The 18962-nt window shown below is 38.6% G+C and overlaps 2 protein-coding genes across 2 annotated transcripts; both read left to right on the forward strand.

Moving 5' to 3' along the window:
- Nucleotides 1-1197: 1197 nt before the first annotated feature.
- Nucleotides 1198-5024, forward strand: LOC108624922 (uncharacterized). Its single transcript, XM_026813482.1, has 4 exons — nt 1198-3223; nt 3433-3909; nt 4300-4611; nt 4882-5024. The coding sequence occupies exons 1-4, from the start codon at nt 1198-1200 to the stop codon at nt 5022-5024; spliced, it is 2958 nt and encodes a 985-aa protein (XP_026669283.1).
- A 2407-nt stretch (nt 5025-7431) lies between these two features.
- Nucleotides 7432-9739, forward strand: LOC113464333 (uncharacterized). The gene is made up of 3 exons (XM_026813483.1): nt 7432-7591; nt 8728-8966; nt 9329-9739. The coding sequence occupies exons 1-3, from the start codon at nt 7432-7434 to the stop codon at nt 9737-9739; spliced, it is 810 nt and encodes a 269-aa protein (XP_026669284.1).
- Nucleotides 9740-18962: the final 9223 nt, after the last annotated feature.

The following is an 18962-nucleotide window of genomic DNA, read 5'->3' on the forward strand; positions in this document are numbered from 1 at the left end:
TTATACACAATTACAAAATTCTTTCATTATTGTATCTGTAATATTTTTTCATAAATTGAATTAAAATTTTGCGATTGAACTTCAAAATGTACTAATTTTTTTAATAGCCTCCGAAACGTAAGATTTTCGATAAATGATTAAATTCACAGTGAACTCAGTCGAAAGTTCATACTGATCACCTCCGAGGTTAGCATAAGAAAGTTTCATAATGAAGAGGAAAAAGAGAACACCGGATTCCGAGGAATCGGTCAGAACAAGAAAGCAGTTAGACGAAGATTCGTGGCGGGAACCGTTGGAGGCGATCGCGATCAACGACGACGAGTGGTGGTGCATCGTGACCATGATGGTCGAGACGATACCTGACCACTCGAGGTGTGTGTCGATTTTCAACGAGGCGGCCGACGTGGGCAAACGGAAAGCCATCCACTGTCTCAGCTACCAGAAGATGCTGTCCACTATAAGGGCGTTGTCGAAGCAGAATTTCGACAAGTATCCGGCGATCCAGGGAGTTTGTCATTACGCAAGCAAGATTTTGGACGACGGCGAGATCGAGGCGTTGCCAAGCTGGCTGATGGCGCGGATAATCAAGTACTTAATATACCGAGCCCGGGAGGAAAGTATCGGCCGAGTGAAAAGATTGGCTGACCTCGAGCGGGAAATAGATGAGGAGTATTGGATTATGCAGACGGTCGCTGACTGGGGTATGCGAACTGATGAACGTATCGATTTTACCGCGTTCAGTATCATGCCGTTGCTAATATTCATGGGCGGTAATTAGGACTGTTCGGAGCTGGCGTCGTTTGAAATTAATTATGGTAATAAAGGTATAGATGCGGGGATATATGGTAATAGTATAGGACATCCATTTTTCCTAGCACGTAAAAACTAGAACTGATTAAAACAGTAGGCAAATGAGTTCAAGGAATTCCATGCATGTACATGAGTCATACGTGCCTCATGAAAAAATTTAATAAATCGTATAAACTTTCTCATTTTCCACTATTACAAGAAAAATAATCATTTTATCTACGACGTTATGTCATCGCTTCGGTCTTTTAAAATCCAGTTTTCCACATGATTACATTCTTAAAATCACTATTCTTAGCTCACCTAAAGGAGTTCACTTCTTTTCTAATTTATCTTCTCGTCACCAAACTAGACCTCATGAAAAACTGGAAGTGCTTCCTCACTTAAAAAATGATGAAAGGAACGGTTGATCTAATCAACGTCTCTCCGGCAGGGCAGCCGGGATCGAAGAAGTTCGACGCGAGTACACTTAATAACAAAGCAAACACGAGATTACGAAAAAGCGGCGAGGAATGGCGGGACGTCGTTTACGTAGACGACGCTCCGCTGAACGGGCCGAATCTGTACATAATTCTGACGGGTTTCCACGACCCGGACCTACCGACGGACTTAAGAAACGTCGGCGTACCGTTGCACTGCATAATGCAGATCAAGAGGCCGTCGGAGAAATTGGACCGCCTCGTACGTTGTTCCATCATCGAGGAAGTGGAGTCCAGGAAATTATACTTCCTGGAGGAGTACAGCGTCGGTAAAATCAAGCTGTTTAACTTTTGGTCGAAAGTGGAGAAACGATTGACGGAGCCCGAGGAGTATCCCGAATACAGCGATATTGGATTTCTCGTATTCTGTCCACCACAGCTGCCAGACACTCCGTGCGACGACGAATATGCCGCGCTGAAGAAGGATTTGTACGACAGGGTGTCGTATATTGTGTATGATTTTTATGATCTTTATCGACAGCACGGCAACTATTTGAAGAGCATGAAAGTGGAGAAGAGTATCGTCGCCGAAAACGCATCGACGCCGAATATGGATATCTATGATATCTTTTTGAACGCGTTCCCTCTGGAGTGCATTTCAGTGCCGATAATATTGTTTGCGATATTGTCACAAGTTGAGGCGAATGAGAGAATGACAGCGGAAAATTCCATGGATGAGAAAGGCGATGTCAGTGCGAGTCTTAAGGTAAGATCTTCGACAATAATAGTAAAGAGATTAAAAAACATAGTTTATAATCCTGTGCAGAGCGAGATCGAGATACCAGTAGAAATGGAAGAAACCAAAGAGACACCGGTATCGTTAATTGAACAAAAAGTGAAGACACTTGACATCAAATTTGATCTGGATAGCGAAGGATTCGATATGGACAATGTCGGGAAGTGCATAAAAGACATCGAGTTAGTTTTATACGGAGACATTCTGAACAGAGCAGTTCACGTGCTCGATAACTGCGCGATTAGTCAAGCGTTGAAACCGAAGGACTTGATGGAGCTCATTTTAACCATCTATCGACACCCGATCACTGCGATTATTCGCAAAGAGAACCAAATTCCGGAGAAAAGACTGAATCAATACACTCGTCATCTTAACAGAATTCGACATTATTTCGATGCCAAATTGAGCGACGAAGAAATCAGGCATTATTTGCACATGTTGGTATTCGATGGAATGATCTTCAAATCATCTGTACCTAACAGAAGTGACACCTCTCGAACGACGTTAACGGAGAAACCGGAAGACATCGAGTTCAGCGGAGAACAGTATTCAATGAGACGTTGCAAGTCGTTACCGAGTCTGAGTTCAAAATCGCAGCCGGACGTGCATTTTCTCAGTGATGGGAACATCGATTACGGTTTGATAATCCCGGAGATCATCAGCTGCTCCGCCCTGTTCGATCTCATAGATCCCCGGGAATTATTAGTGCCGGGTTACTTGGAGAAGAACGTCTTCGGGAACCGAACCACGAGCAAGCTTCGGCTGGAAGATTTCAGCGACGCGGAGCTATTATCGAGGCCAATTTTTCTGCAGCTACTGCACGAGTGTCTTCTCGCGTTCGATCGCGTCGAGCTCCGATATTTCGAACCCACCGACTCTCTGTTGCTGTACTTCAGTAACAAGTGGAGAATCAATGGGGTGAACGAGGAGGAAAGAATGTCTAGCATTCGGACGCCGGTTCAGCTTCGTGATTTCTGCAAATACGTGGTGCCTGAGGAAGAAGATTGGCTGCGACGGGAGGAGGAATTGTACAGATTGCAGACGGCCGAGTGGATGGAAAGATTGATGAGGCAGAGCTCGGAGATATACGAAGAAACGATGGTGTTCCGCGACGAAGACTTCATTCTGCCTGGGACACTGAAGGCCAAAGATCTGGAAAAGAGCAGGGAACTCGACGAGCAAAAAGCTAAACTGGATGTCGGTAAAAAGCCAATTTAATCTCGGCATTGTTCCTTCAATTCTTCTCTCATCCAAAATTGAAATTAATCCATTGTCCTTTCGGTAACTCGTTATAGTCCTGTTCAAATATCCTCGAATTTACCATTTTAAATAGACTTTACTAATATAACGCATTTATCTATTTATTTATTAATTTACAAAACTGAAAGCCATATCTCTTCTTTTGCACAGTAGAAGGGTCAATCGAGACTTCAGTTAATGGAGATGCAAAGAACAAAAGAAAAGTGAAAGAGAAGGGGATTAAAACTCCTAAGAAGAACAGAAGAGGTAACAAACTCGGCAATGAAAAGGCTAGTTCAACAAGATCAAGTTTAGAAGAAATGGGGCCAGTGACAACGAAGAGAAGATCGATAGTTTCCGAGATCGAAAAGGAACCGGTTTATGATTTTATTGGCTATGACATCGGGACGTTGCGTGTTCAAGTAACGCACCGTAAAAAGACATTCTTCTCGGCCGACAATACTCTGGTCCAAGTGGAGATGGACTATTGGCTGTACAACAGCAAAGATTTACGCATTACCGTCTCTCTACGTGGCTACACTTTAAGATTGTTCCACCGAGTCGACAAACCCCAGGCGAATAAAACGTTTCATTTAACTAGCAGAACGGGGATTATTCTGGCTTTTCAGAAACTGGTAACAACTTCGCGTAAGAGCTTTGAATGTTGCATAAACATTTCATCTCTACTTTTTAATCCCATTCCCCTTCTGTCACCCATTACTCCATTTGGTCAAATCGGCAATGCAATTGCAACATTCCAAATTGGGTAAGATGTTATAAGTAGACTGCGGATTTTTATATAAAAAACACATTTATAGTATTAGTATAAATAATGTGCTTGAAATAACAGTTTCTATTATAATTTCAATTTTCAATTCTGCTTCTGATATTTTCTATATTTTTACACAATTATATTTATATTCTTTTCATGTTTAAGTGTCTTATAAGTGCACAAAATTCACAGTGTAGTTATAACTCTTGAGGATTACAATACTGTAATGTTACTAACAAATAGGATGACAAATAAATAATAAATAGGTACACCGAAGATTCCTTACCAGGATTGGCAAGAAATGAATATCGAGCTCAGAACTTCGTGGCCGACCGGGTTAATAATAGAATCGGTTCTTGGTGATGGACCGCAGAACCCCTATTACATTCAACAGTCATACACACCGAAGGGGTGCGATGATACCGATGGTAATCACGAAGTCTGCAGAAAGTTTCTCAGGAATGGAACCCTGCTAAAATACTTGGACGATGGCAGAATAATCGTGTTCCGTCCTAACGGGGTAATCGTAACGTGCACAGAATTTAAAACGACTCAACCGAAGCAACGCGAAAATTCAGGTAATTGCTATTATTAAAATTTATGTTATTGTGTTAAAAGATTATTTATTTCCTTTTCGATATCAGACTACTACACCTAATAATAATTGTTCACTGAATCAATCAGCAATTTTATGATTTCAAATAAGAAATATGGAAGATGTGTTAGAGAATTATTATATTTTTAGGGGTATTCGATTTAGGTTGAGAATTTTTTTCGGGTTCGAGCGCTCCCGAAAGTTTGTCAAATACATTTTATTCGGGTACCCAGTTAATATTCTATTATTACAGGAGATAAAGTGAGAGAATCGAAGCATTTACCAAGAAATAAAAAGAGGTGGACGAGTAATTTGAAGTCAGAATTACATAAAGGAGCTTACGGAGACCATGGAGAGCGGCAACCGACGACGGTGATTCAAACGTTAAACTTTTAACGCAAACACCAGCGATCCAATAAAATAAACTTAGTTCTCGAGAAACATATAATATATGTTTATTATTATTTTTAGATTTTTTCTCATAAGATCATTTTTTATAAAACTGACATAACTGGTGCTAACCCTTACTTGAAACTTTGTTGTTCCGGAGTGTCTTCATCCTCATTGATTCGATGGTGACTTCTCCCCAGAATCGCGACGAGGACGACGACGTCTCGTCACTGGCGGACGGCACAGTCAGAGTGTCACGGTACACGGTCGTGAATCACGACGGCGGACGATACGAGGTGCTCGACGACTTGATCGTAAGTGAACAGCATCGATTACTCGTGAGGATGGCGTCAGACTACGAGGTCAACGAGAAATTCACGCGCCGCGCTGACGGTACCAACATGTTGCTGAATTCCAACGGCGAATTGATTGTCAGATTCCCAGGTTGGTTTCATCGTGTTCTCGCCACTTTACTAAAACGAATTCCAACCTTTGCGAGCACCATTGTACGATGAGATTTACCGATCCGCAAATTAAAATGTCTGTTTTGATGAATTGAATCGAAAAGAAGATTTTCACATTTAACATTTCACTTAGACGGAGGAAAAATTTTTTTCAGTCAGAAAAGTTGGCTACTCTCAATTTTATTTTAATATGACATGTCTGCGTTAAGTGCTTTTAAATTTATTACTTCGCCAAGTTCTCGAAAAGACATTTACCTCAAATCGAAAGGAAGAATAAATATTCGAAACTAACAGAACTAGCATTAGCGTCTTTATTTTTTACAAGATTAATGTAGAACCTTTTTCCCATCATTTTCCGAAGTTCAATATCAAGCAAGGAAAAATTCCAATTATGTAGTATGCTCTGATCTGTATAGTTAAAAAACAGACTCATTGAAACCAGGATAATAATAAATATTACTTATAACAGTAAATCGAAACGTTTTAAAGTAATGAGTTCAGTTTTGATGAGTCTTCTGATAAGTACGTGAAACTTGCAAAAGTTATAAAGTGCACTATTGAGTTTGTATCAAGAGTATTGATCGAAATGAACTAATCTCTAAATGGCTCATGTTGATTTATTATAAATGTTCGTGAAAATGCTAACAGTTTACACAAAATTTTCAAATATTAGAAAATCTACTTTTCCTTTTAGTTAACCATAAATTCCTTTACACTTACGTACACAAGGTAAGGAATCTCGCCACTTTACTAAAACGAATTCCAACCTTTGCGAGCACCATTGTACGATGAGATTTACCGATCCGCAAATTAAAATGTCTGTTTTGATGAATTGAATCGAAAAGAAGATTTTCACATTTAACATTTCACTTAGACGGAGGAAAAATTTTTTTCAGTCAGAAAAGTTGGCTACTCTCAATTTTATTTTAATATGACATGTCTGCGTTAAGTGCTTTTAAATTTATTACTTCGCCAAGTTCTCGAAAAGACATTTACCTCAAATCGAAAGGAAGAATAAATATTCGAAACTAACAGAACTAGCATTAGCGTCTTTATTTTTTACAAGATAAGTAGTTATGTAGAACCTTTTTCCCCTCATTTTCCGAAGTTCAATATCAAGCAAGGAAATATTCCAATTATGTAGTACGCTCTGAGCTGTATAGTTAAAAAACAGATTCATTGAAACCAGGATAATAATAAATATTACTTATAACAGTAAATCGAAACGTTTTAAAGTAATGAGTTCAGTTTTGATGAGTCTTCTGATAAGTACGTGAAACTTGCAAAAGTTATAAAGTGCACTATTGAGTTTGTATCAAGAGTATTGATCGAAATGAACTAATCTCTAAATGGCTCATGTTGATTTATTATAAATGTTCGTGAAAATGCTAACAGTTTACACAAAATTTTCAAATATTAGAAAATCTACTTTTCCTTTTAGTTAACCATAAATTCCTTTACACTTACGTACACAAGGTAAGGAATATAATATACAGATATAAATAAAAACACATCTTACACTTAGAAAAGTCAGTATTCATAAACTGTGGCACCACAACAGGAAACACTCTAGAAACAACAGGTAGTACCACGACATGTTGTAACGGTTTGAAAAGTTTTACAACGAGACTTGTAAGGTTTAAGTAACCAGGAACATCTGTGTAATTCAAAGATTCACGGTTACGTACCGTTTAGACGGTACGCGTATTACAACCGGCTACAGGATAGAAGAAGAACCAGTGATGTGCGATTGGACCGAAGAAGAAATTCTGAGATATTTCACGACGGACGGTACAAAGGAGTACGAGGAACAGTGCATCGAGTCATCGTCGGCGAATCTAAGATACAACGAGGAGGCGTCCTCTTCGAGGCGTAACACCGAATACGAGGAGAAACTAAACGAGTTATTGATCGCCGAGAGTTTCGTCTCGGTACTGTTGACGTGTCGCATGGAACACAAGAACTACACCACGGTGTCGTACGATCAGTCAGCAGTTAACTGTACTCTATCGATGCCCGACGATCTCCGAGTCAGCATATCGGGGAGAGATCATTACGAAGTTTCGATGGCCGATGGAGTTAATCTGAAGGTAACGGAGAACCGCGAGGATTAGATTTGTTCAAAAACGGATATCGTTCGATGCCGTGGGATATACGCAGTCCACTTTGATCGGATTGAAGTGCAGTTAAAGTAGTAGTTTCTCGGATCTTGTAAGAGATAGCCAGATAAAAGAATTGCGTAATGTTTCATACTTTTATCTGTAATTTTCGTAAACTTACAGCAGTTTCATTAAATAAGAAAGGGATTAGCAAGTTCATCTTGTAATTAATTACGCTATCAGCTTTTATATAGAATATGAATTCCTGATGAAGTCGGTATTTCCTCATCAGATTGACAAAGACGGTCTATTATTCAAAGGAAACGCGTGCGCTCTTTGCGGAAGCCAATCAACGTCCATATATAATTTTCACCCTTTCGATCGATCAGCCGTTATATTTACTACCGTCGACGTGTTTGGGAATACATTCGAGGTCCAAAATAACGGTTCAACGTGCTATTATCCAAACAGTGAAGAGAAATTAAATACGGATACTGACGGATTGAATGAACGAGGGGAATATTGCGAGGAGGAGTTTTTCCAGCCTGTGTGCAGCCATGGAAGGCTTAATTTCAAGAGCAGCGGAATTCATTACAGAATATTTTCGTTGAATCAGGATTTAACGGCTTATGAGTACATTCATCGATGTGCGAGGAACCAGACAGAGTTGATGGCGCTCTGTGATAAGAAAACGAGCATGTTCTTATATCCGAGTCCACATCGTCCGGAAGTTCGTCGTCTGATCACGTGCGAGCCAATGGGAGCTGAATCACGATTAAGGGACGCGCTATCGTTCCCAGTTAGTTAATCGAACCAATCATTTTGTCATTATTTGCTTGACCAATTTTCTTGCTACTATGTATTTCCAAATACAAATTATATTATCAAAAATTTGTGCCCACTCTAAGGCCAATATTTCTTATGTCAAATACCAATTGTATCATTACACTTTTCTCTAAATGAATTAGTCTTAAACCGGTGTGTAGTCTGTTTCTCATGTATCAATCATATCGAGCTTTTTAATTTCTGTTTAATTCGTATTAAGAGTGTTAAATTAAAATGGAAATATGCAGAAATTCACTTTTGACGGAATGGTTCAATTATTCTGATTCCCATTTTGTTAATACCAGGACTATCAACTAAGACCTACGAATTTCGATAGAAGAGACATACTGCGGAGCACTTACTCCATTCCATACGACTGGTTATTTCCATTTGGCAGGAACGGTAACGGTATTCGGGAAAATACTCATGACCTCCCACTAATAGAAGATGTGGAAGCTCTACCGCGGTTATTGAGAATTCGTATTTTGCGTGGCTTCAAGCAGCCGGGTAGAAACGCGATAACAGACATACAACAGGCATTAGGGAACTATTGGATGTCCGTTAGTTAATTTTTGATCAATGAAGTTTTGTTCATAATTAAATTTATTTTAGGTTTTTCCGTAAATATGTTATATTGTTGAGTTTTATTCTTATATTTCGTTTCCATCCCCAAATTTCAATTGATCTACAGTAAAGAGCAGAACTAAATCAACACCATTTAGAACAGAATAACTTCTTTAAAATTGGACCAAACGATCTAAGTATTTTTGATATGATCTTTAATGATCTTTACACATCATTTAGTAAACTAATTTACCTACTTACTCAAAAAGAGCTCAGGTCGTTTCGTTTGATTTTAATAAAGTAATTCAGTTCTAAAAGATGTTAGCTCATTTTTGTTCTTTACTGTATGCGATTTTAGTTGGTCCGAAGTACTTTTCAATCACACATGGATCGGGAAGAAAATTCTGAGAAAGAGGAAGCTACGAAGACAGTATACGATCGCATGGAGGATGAGTTACAACCATTGTCGTTGGGTATTAAAAAGGCGATCGACGTCGAAACGTACAAGATTGGTTTAGAAAAGGAATGGAAAACGGCGAAGCCAAAAACTCAGGGAATGGCGTTCGAAAGGTTTCTCGGTCACCAGACGATGGAGAAGGAAGTGCTCAATTGGTACAAACATTGCATGAGAGAGAAGTATATTCTGCCGTACTTTGAGAACATCAGTGGGACCTGTTTCCTTTGGATAATGGATTGCATGACGATCGCCTTGAAAGTAAGTGTATCCGACAAGTGGGACGGCAAGATCGGCGAGAGTCAAAAGTTCTAAGTCCATAGACCTCGGGGATGAAAAGACGTCGACGGAATTTAGATTAACTTCTTGCCCGACACCGTGCTTTTAGCAAAATTTTCCACGGGATTAAATTAACTCGGTATAAGAGAGCTCGCGAGCTGAGACTTCGAATAACTGTACTGGCCGTACTCGGTGAAAAAAATACTTGCAGTTAATAGCCATCTTTTGTGAGTATTGAAACAAGCTAATAACGATGCGCTTGAAGAGAATGATATTCGAATGCAGACAATGATAGCTTTTGTAAAGTATTTTGTGATCTCAGCCTTATTTGACATATTGTTTCGTACAGCGATTAAAGACTTTTTTTGAGAAATTTTCGAATGTTTTATTTTATTATTTCTTAAGATTGTATGAGCCTCTGCTAAGAATTTGAGAAACGTTAGCTTAGTAGAATTAATTTAAGAAAACGTTCAACCTCTTTGCTACTTTTTGGTACAGGACGTTGCGTTTGTACCTCATGTTCAGTGAATATCTCGTACAAACTTTAATATGCTCGACCGAAGAAACGTTTCATTTTCACCAAGCGGCTCTTATTCACAATCGAAATGCGGATAACGGGTAAAGCACACAAAGGAAACTCGATTTCAACTTCCGATACGGCGCGTATCAGGAATTTTCGATCAGTTCCTCTTGTTTACCCACGCCACGCCATGCGCCGTCTCGTTCCATTAAAGCTAACAACTCTAGCCGGCGCGGCGTGGGACTGGCGTGCATTAAAATGAATCACCGCGGCAATGATATGATATCCCCGAAAACTCATATCACGCGATTTTGGGTATCGAGTTATGCTAATTGCCACGCGTTACAACATCATCGGACGCGCGCGTTTATTGTCCCACGTACGCTCGATATCGACGTTCCCCTTTCGACGCCAATCGAGCGCAGGTTTAATATAAGCGATTCACCCGGAGCGCGGAGGGAGGATCTGGACGAGCTGAGTGGGAACGGCGTTGTCGTTTAAGGCACAGACGGGAAAGGCACATTTTCGTCTCGCATGCACGTTTTTAGCAGCTGGTGATTTCGGGAACGCGTGGCGTGAATACCGGAGGATGGCGGGTTAACGGAAAGGGTGGCCTGGCATCGTAAAGGGGTAACAGCCGTCACAGTACCATATGCCTGGGACATTACTCGCGGAAATAGGGAAGACTCGTAAAAGAGCTGCACACATTTCTATACTTTCCTTCCAGTTACCTCCTCGCACGCCCATCGCGATGGTCTTGTTTCCTGTTCGATCGAACGAAATGAAATAAGTGAAATCTGTGTCAGTAATGAACATGTTCCTATACCTTCGGATCTGCTGACTGTGCTCGACGCCTTTAATGAATTTTACTCGTTATCTCGATTTCGTTCTTCAATCGTGATGAAATATGGATCGTCGCGTCAAACTGTACCATTTTAGGTACAAAAAACGGTAACCGTTTCGCTTTTATTGCATTTGCAGATTGTTCGGAGATCCGGAAGGAATCTTTATATTGACACATAATTGAAGCAATGACAATTTCTTTAAACGTTACCTTTTAACAGGAGATCGTCATGTATAATTACATTTTTCACGGCACGACGCTTTCACGAGATCATCCTTTGAATTGCTTCCTACGTCTGGTAGGTGGAATCACACGGAATCGTTCGGGGATGCGAGTCGAGTCCGTATTTCCGGTTGTCTCCAGTTCTTCTGGAGGATTTCGCTCACGTACTTTTAACTTATATCATTTTCCTGTCCGAAACGTTATACGACTCAGCGTGCTTCACAAAAAAATTTCATACCGTCTCGCGTTATACGTTAACATTCTTTCATTGAAGTTGTTCTTCGAGGGGGCTTGTAATCAATCATGACCAGCAACATTTATCTCCTTTCTTATACTCTTTGTAAACGAGTGATCTTTGAATAATCACACTTATTAATATATTAGGAAGTTCATTAGGTAACAATTATAATAATGTCTGTGCCTAAATGTTCAACCTAATGAAATTGGGTCAGTATTAACTGAGTGAAAAAGTACACTAGAAAACATTAATTATATTAAAATGTGTCGTACTTGACATCTGTAGAAGTGAATTTGACATGTTCTACTTTATTCCACTTGAAAAGGTCACTTGGGCTTGAGAGGCAATTATACATGAAGTAGGTGGAAAAGTGAAGCGACAGGCCAGAAACAGGCGTTTGAATACGTAAAAAAAGAGGGAAGGAAGAGAGAAGGGGAGAGGAAGAGAGACACGGGACAGATTTTTAAGCATTGCGGCAGATATATCGAGTACGTTCCGGGTTTAACCAGGCCATGTATACGGACGTTTACGTATCACGTTATTGGACAAAAGTTGCACCATCGGTTTTAGACGCGACGCGATCTGATTTATCGGTCAGCGCGGATTTTTCGGTACAAGAGGGAGAAACTACGAGGCGGGCCATTTTTCTCAGGCTGCGTCTGGATAACGTGCAACCCTCCTTTCTCCCTATTACCTCCGCCCTCTCTTTCCGCCGCGCGAACTTCCTCTCTCTGTTCATCTTTATTTTTCTCGTGCCCTGTTGTTCTTCCTCGCTTAGCAGTGAAATATATGAACTCCATACGCTCGCAGAGCCCGCCAATAGCGAATCTATCCGCTCGATGCTTCCGTTACGTTACGAGCTAAGGACAGTTAACATATTATGGGAGATATTGCCGTTATGGATCTCGCCCAGGACCGACTGGATCATTTTAATCCACATAATTGATACCTCTAGGAATATCAGTAGCGCTCATCCACCAACTAACTCATTTATTGACTTCTGCAAGCTCATAAGTAGATTAATTTTATCTCACACATATAGAGAAAGGAACAAATTAATGATAACACGTATACAGATAAAACAAAACAAAACAGATAAAAAGACTGAAATCAAAGCAAATGGTATTCAGCTTCATTTACATAATGTTGTATTCAGTTGATGATGTAATAATACGAATTGGGATATTGAATGGAATTACTATTCGATTATCAACATCTAATAATCGAAATTGATTAATGTTATTGATAGAATTTAATATGTGTGATTCAAGTTCAATGAATTTAAGTTCAGAATATTAATAAAATCAATATTATTGATGAGCTGAGGCTGTAATAGTACAGTAACAATTTAAGATTTCATCAATATAGTATAAAATTTTTAGTGATTGGAAACATATAATCAATAAGATAAAAATTGGAATTATAGTTCATATAAGTTCAATTCTATGACTTTTTAATAAAAATCGATTAAAAAATTTATTTAATAATAAATCAATTATAATGTAGAAACTATTTATAAGAAATGATATGAAAGAAGTGAGGTTTATAAAATTGTTCGACATATTTTTCTAAGTCACACAGGAAATTAATATTATCATTCCTACTTTTTCTTACTTTTTATTGTGTATCCTAAGAGCTTTTACAATGCATGCAGCTAATAAATTTTGTGATCCTTTTTTCGCGGGCAGTTCACGGGCCGTGAAATTTAACTATTCAGGCATCTTTATTTTACTTAATACTTCATAGTAGGAACACGAAATAAAACGATACTATGAATAAATATTTGCTGGCGATAACCAATGGAACGCTTTAAAACGTTTGTGTATCGTTTAATATTTCTAGAATGCGCTGAAGCACACGGAATCTCGCGATTAAACAGTAACATTTATACCGCGAATTATAATAATAATTATGCAGGAAATTAAACTGCAGAACGAAAATTCTTTGAACGCCTCTCTAACAACTTGTGTCTCCAAAATAAGCTACCTTCAACGAAGTAAAATAAATGTCAGATATTTGATACAAATTGATGCAGATTCGTTGAAGAATTTATAACGAGGTACGCTATTCTAATTGCAACTTTCAAGTATCAAGGATAATTCAAATGAAATGAGTAATGGGAAAAGTAGGTCAAATACATATTTAGAACTCTAAGATTGTTTTATTTTCTTTTTTTAAATTCGATAAGTCACAGAGATGAAGATATGGTTGAAACGCACGGGGGTACTCTCGTTGGCGTACGTGAGGCGATTTCAGATTCACCTGTTTTCCATCGCGAGTCAAACATACACACGTTTGGAACGGCCGCCACGCCGCGCTGCGCCTCGGGCAAAGATACATATACCTTGGCCGCGATTTTCGCATCTTAAAGGTTCTCTCGCGAACCGTCGCGTCGTGTGTACCAACGGCGAATCAGCCGATCATGCTTCCGATTCACCTCTACGTTCGTACACGTGTCTGCACACGCCTCGCTTATGACGATCCATTTCCAGCGTTCTGACGTTACATTCTTCACCGGATATGTTGCGTCTTCTGTTCTCAGGAGAATAAGCTAGCTGTTAACTGATTGCCGAAGCATTGCGTTTGAAACTCGAATAACTTCTTTCTCGTTTTTGTATTATTAGATGCATTTATATTTTAAGTTCACATGCAGTATTTATATATATTGTAAAGTTCTTTAAAGAATATTTATTCAAATAATAGGACAGAAGGTAATTAGAATGCATTAATTTTGCAGATTTAATAGGTTTTCTTTAAAGCCGAAAATAAGAATTATTTTTCTGAATTTGTCCACACAGAATCATGTAGTATCGCCTTTTGTACGTTATTCAGCTGGACTCTGTACAAATCATGGTCTAATTTATATTGTTCCCTCTGTTCTTTGTTCTTAGCCTTCTTTCTTCTTTGATCCTGACGGCAGACACCGTAATCTTGTTTCTTTCTATGAGTTCCTCAGTCTTGCGTTATCTATGTTTTGTTCCGGTCGCAAATTGCAAACAAAAAGATGCACGTAATTTACGGGTACCGCGAATGTTTTACGTGAGCGTTCTAACAGAAAAATACGAGAATAAACTAGGGACGTAATCTTACAAGCTTGTGTCCTTTATCCAGATTTTCTTTTCCGTTTAGACGTTTGCGATGTACGATAATCCTTCGTTTAATATTTTTGCATTCCAATTTGTATCTTTCATATTTTAAGTGACATCGGATTTAAGAGTCGAGAGTATTATAAAAACCTGTTCTACAAAACTTGATACTAAGGAGAAGACGACTAACAATTTTAGTATACATAGAAATTGTGAAGAATTTCGAACTGCCGATTCCGTACCAAAGCCATTCTGTTTATAAACCATTGCGCAAATGATGGATTAGAAAATAGAGATGAATTCCAACCGGCGTTCTCGAATGGAGTACCAGATTTTTCGTATTGTCCCAGTTGAAATCACACACGCAGCGGCATGAAAATTTTAAAACGGAACCACTTTGTTTATTTTTCAGCGCACGTAATAAGCGCGGGCGCGTTCTTCCTGGCGAATCGACGGCAGGGATTTTCGAAAGACTAACCCCTGCTCAGCTCCAGAAAGCTACGCTCGACTGCAGGTGAATAAGGGATGAGGGGACGGCTTGGGATTCTCTCTTACAAAAGAGGGATCCATGGTTCCTCGGTAAGCTTATGTCCAAGCACGCTGTATTGTGTCTGCGCATTCAGTGATTGCAATCCATGAAACCTGAGTCTTTTTAATCGCGTATTAATGAAAAGTCGTCTATGTCGTAATGACTAGATCAACCAAATTATGGAATATAATGCTTCCTGTCTGAATATTGTTAGTGTAAAAAGAAAATATAGGCTGCGCAGGATTAGTCATAGAATTTTTAACAAACGTACCCCTTATTATAAATAAGGGTCTCAGTGGATTGTGAGCTTGAGATAACAAAGGATTAAAGTGAATATTAATTTTAACAAATTTCTGAATTACATTTATATAGTGTTTGATATTAATGAATGTGTGCCATTATAATCCTTAAAAATATATATATATATATAATAAACATTAATAATTAATAAACAATAATGAATAAGATATTAAATAGTATCAGAAAGTTAACATTTTTTATTGAATATTTCAAATTTATGGTCCTTGAAGAGTTGATACATATTTACATAAGTAAGAAGTCAATTTTATCAGAACTTTGAAGATAAAATTTATTTATTCAGGTTAATCATTATCGGGGTATCAAGGTTTCCAGTATAACGAGCCCGGCCGTGGAAATGTTCGTCACCGTGAAAAGTTGGTCAAGACCCGAGGTCCTGATTTAAGAAAGAATTCATTCTAACGAAATCCCGACGTCGCATCGGTTAAGCTTTTCCAATTATCGACTTGTTACGTTCTTGCAACGCCGCAGAGCGCGGAGGAACCTGACGTTTTGTACCTCGAACAGCTTAAACGGGTGAAAAACTTTTGATAGCTCGCTAATAGATTCTTAAAGGAAAAGCTTCAACTCCGTTGGAAGTTGTTTCCACGGTCTAAAAGAAGTGGAACGTTCAAAGTGTGCGGCGATAATGAATCTGTACGATTACACCATTCAACGGCTTGTAATCGTTTGTTCGAGAACGCGTCATCCATAAGCGTGATTAATATAAAGCGCTCATTTTCATTCAAAAAGAGCTCTCGCAATGAAGATTCTATTTTTGTACTAATAATTATAAACGTGATCCAATTAGAAAATAAAAAACCAAAATACAAACCAAAAAAAACAAAATATAACAAAATTATTACTTGTAATTGATTGAAATTTATAAAATATAATAGTAAGTGTTATTCCTTAATCAGTTCACGGTATATCACAGTTAATTACGTTCTGCAATTAAATATTGTAAACGATACATTTACTATGCTACCACGAAATTGGATTAGAACAACGAAACCGGTTAAGTGTAATGCAAATTGCATTACGCTTACGTTCCTAAAATTAACCCCAAAGATTCTTGGATCGAGTTTACTAAAACCTTTCTCTTGAAATTGCGTTCCACCTTACCTTCCAAAAACAGATGCATGCATGCTCGATATCAAGTTTCGTTTACCAAGATTATCCGTATTAAGAAGTTCTGAAATGTTGTCCCGGATCGAACTTTGTCTTCTTCGATCGTCAATCTCAGCTAACTTTTCCGCGTTTCAGAAAATTTGCTGAGACCACGGAAAATTAGCTACCCGCGTGGGTTATCGATCTTTCAACCTTATGACGAACAAAATCGTTACAGGATAGACAATTTCCCTGAACAGGCGTTGCAAACTTTGTATATGTAAAATTACATAATGTTTACTGTTATACATTTTCGCGAAAATCAATCAATCCTTCATAAACTTCGAAGAAAACGTGCTACTACATTTTCTTAGATCTATTAGTATAATTAATTTCTTTATCAGTAAAGTAGTTTGATTCACAAGCGATTTATGATGTATGCAATATATACATATACTTGTACTATATTTGTATATAAAAATAAAGTGAAAATACAATTTCCTATGTCTCGTATTAATATTACGTCAAAATTATGGATGAGTAACAGTGAGTATAAGACTATCGGTACAAAAATAATGCGGACAAGAATTGAAAACAGGACAATTCTGGCAAACGTTTCCAGATGTTCGTAGGTATTTTAAGATTGCCCGAGACAAACCGGTCTTTTAAACATCCTGGGTAAACGTAGACGACGTAGTATTGCTATTTGTCTTCGACATAAAATTCAAAGCAAATACGTACGCACATACCTACGTACGTATAGTGTAACAGCCAACTAAAACAAAAATGTCACAAAAGGTCGCGGTGAAACGAAACTTCGTACATAACTTTCTGACGGTTCTTTGACTTGAGAAGAATTAGAAAAAGAGACGACATAAACTCTGGTAGCATTCATCTACAGGCTCCTTTTGTTGCACGCTAGTAAATTTTTCATTTCCATGCTTTGAAACACAGAAACATACGGCTGAACTTATTTCTCATGCGCATAATGTAATAGTTTCAAAAATTATTCGACATGCAAAGGTGGCAAAGTAAATTTTTTAAATATGTTTTCATAGTTTTATATATATATATAAATAACAATTTTCGTTATTTTACAATTCTATTCTAGCACCTTCATTATTATTATTCTTATTATTCTATTCAGTCAATGATTCGAAGTCATAACTCCTGGCAAAAGAATTAAATAAATTTTCGTATTGTTCATCCCGCGACATCATAAATCATCCGAATTCCATAAAAATGATCTACTCTTACCTTTTTCACACTCTGTAAATCAAAGCATTATTATTGAATGCACCACGGCATCAGCGAACGTCCATGTAGCAGTCGACGACTCTGACAATGACACGAGACCACACAACAAAGGATCTCAAAATAACAAAAAAGAAATTAAATAATAAAGAAACTCCAATTCATATAGTGAAAGAACATATAAAGTTTTAACACATATATAAGAATTACAGCAGAAATGCACACGATTTATTATAAAGGATACAAAACGGGAGATGTACGAAGAATGTGAGAACTATCAGAATTAATTATGAGCTAAGACTCTTCCATTGATCAGTTTTTTTACGAATTAAAGGGAAACTATTGTTGGAAGTCGAATGTCTCCCCCTGTTCCTCCCTCTGAATTCGGCCTCTTTCGCCCCGTTGCGCGTTGAATTAGGACGCAAAACGTAATTTCGAGGGAAATCGGGCAACCCGTTTGTCGATCGACTTCGACGTGACTCACCGTGTACCACTCTCCAATTCCCTTCCAGTTTCCCTTTTTTCTCTCGCCCTCCACCGTTTCCTCTCTCTCTCACCTTCAACCGCATTTTCTTCTTCTTTCCAACTATTCCGTCCCATTCTCATTCGTCCCCCTCCTGCTCCTTTATCCAACGCTATAACCCATCGGACCTTCGTTACTTCAACTAATTGGGAGCCTGATTAATTAGGGAACTTTGGTTGAATTACAACTCGAACCCTTCTCCGGTTCGTGGTCTACGTCGGAAGCCTCGAAAATACGAAGAGTGTTTCAACCCCTGCGCGGCGGGAACGTCGGAAACCGGCAAGACGGCGACGACGCGCGGGAGGCGAAACAGCGCGAGGAAAGTCAGAGAAACGTGCCCGTTAAATCTAAAAACCGTTCGACGGCTTTACGTTCGGGTCCCGGCAATCGTCGGAACTAGTTTCCACTTGAGAAAGTGGTGCCTTGTGGGTCCTTAATGATCGTCCGCCCACGGCTTTCTTCCCCTCACAGGTGCCGGGTGTTTAACCACCAGCGGTTTGTAAGAGTCGAAACATGCTTTAGCATATGAGACAGTGATTCTTAATGACTGCGGTCAATTAAACGATCGTTATATCTGATCTCTTTAATAACATCACTCTAATTCAAATTATATAATGAAATGTTAGTTTTTTGTAT

The sequence above is a fragment of the Ceratina calcarata genome, unplaced genomic scaffold (genome assembly GCF_001652005.2).
Source record: "Ceratina calcarata isolate Rehan_Ccalc_2016 unplaced genomic scaffold, ASM165200v1 scaffold335.2, whole genome shotgun sequence".
Classification (NCBI taxonomy): domain Eukaryota; kingdom Metazoa; phylum Arthropoda; class Insecta; order Hymenoptera; family Apidae; genus Ceratina; species Ceratina calcarata.

Coding starts and splice junctions, on each gene's coding strand:
- LOC108624922 (XM_026813482.1), top strand. CDS start 1,198: ATGATGAAAGGAACGGTTGATCTAATCAACGTCTCTCCGGCAGGGCAG. Junction 3,910..4,299: donor GAAACTGGTAACAACTTCGC/GTAAGAGCTTTG, acceptor AATAATAAATAG/GTACACCGAAGATTCCTTAC. Junction 4,612..4,881: donor GAAGCAACGCGAAAATTCAG/GTAATTGCTATT, acceptor CTATTATTACAG/GAGATAAAGTGAGAGAATCG.
- LOC113464333 (XM_026813483.1), top strand. CDS start 7,432: ATGGAACACAAGAACTACACCACGGTGTCGTACGATCAGTCAGCAGTT. Junction 7,592..8,727: donor GGTAACGGAGAACCGCGAGG/ATTAGATTTGTT, acceptor ATCAACTAAGAC/CTACGAATTTCGATAGAAGA. Junction 8,967..9,328: donor TAGGGAACTATTGGATGTCC/GTTAGTTAATTT, acceptor ATGCGATTTTAG/TTGGTCCGAAGTACTTTTCA.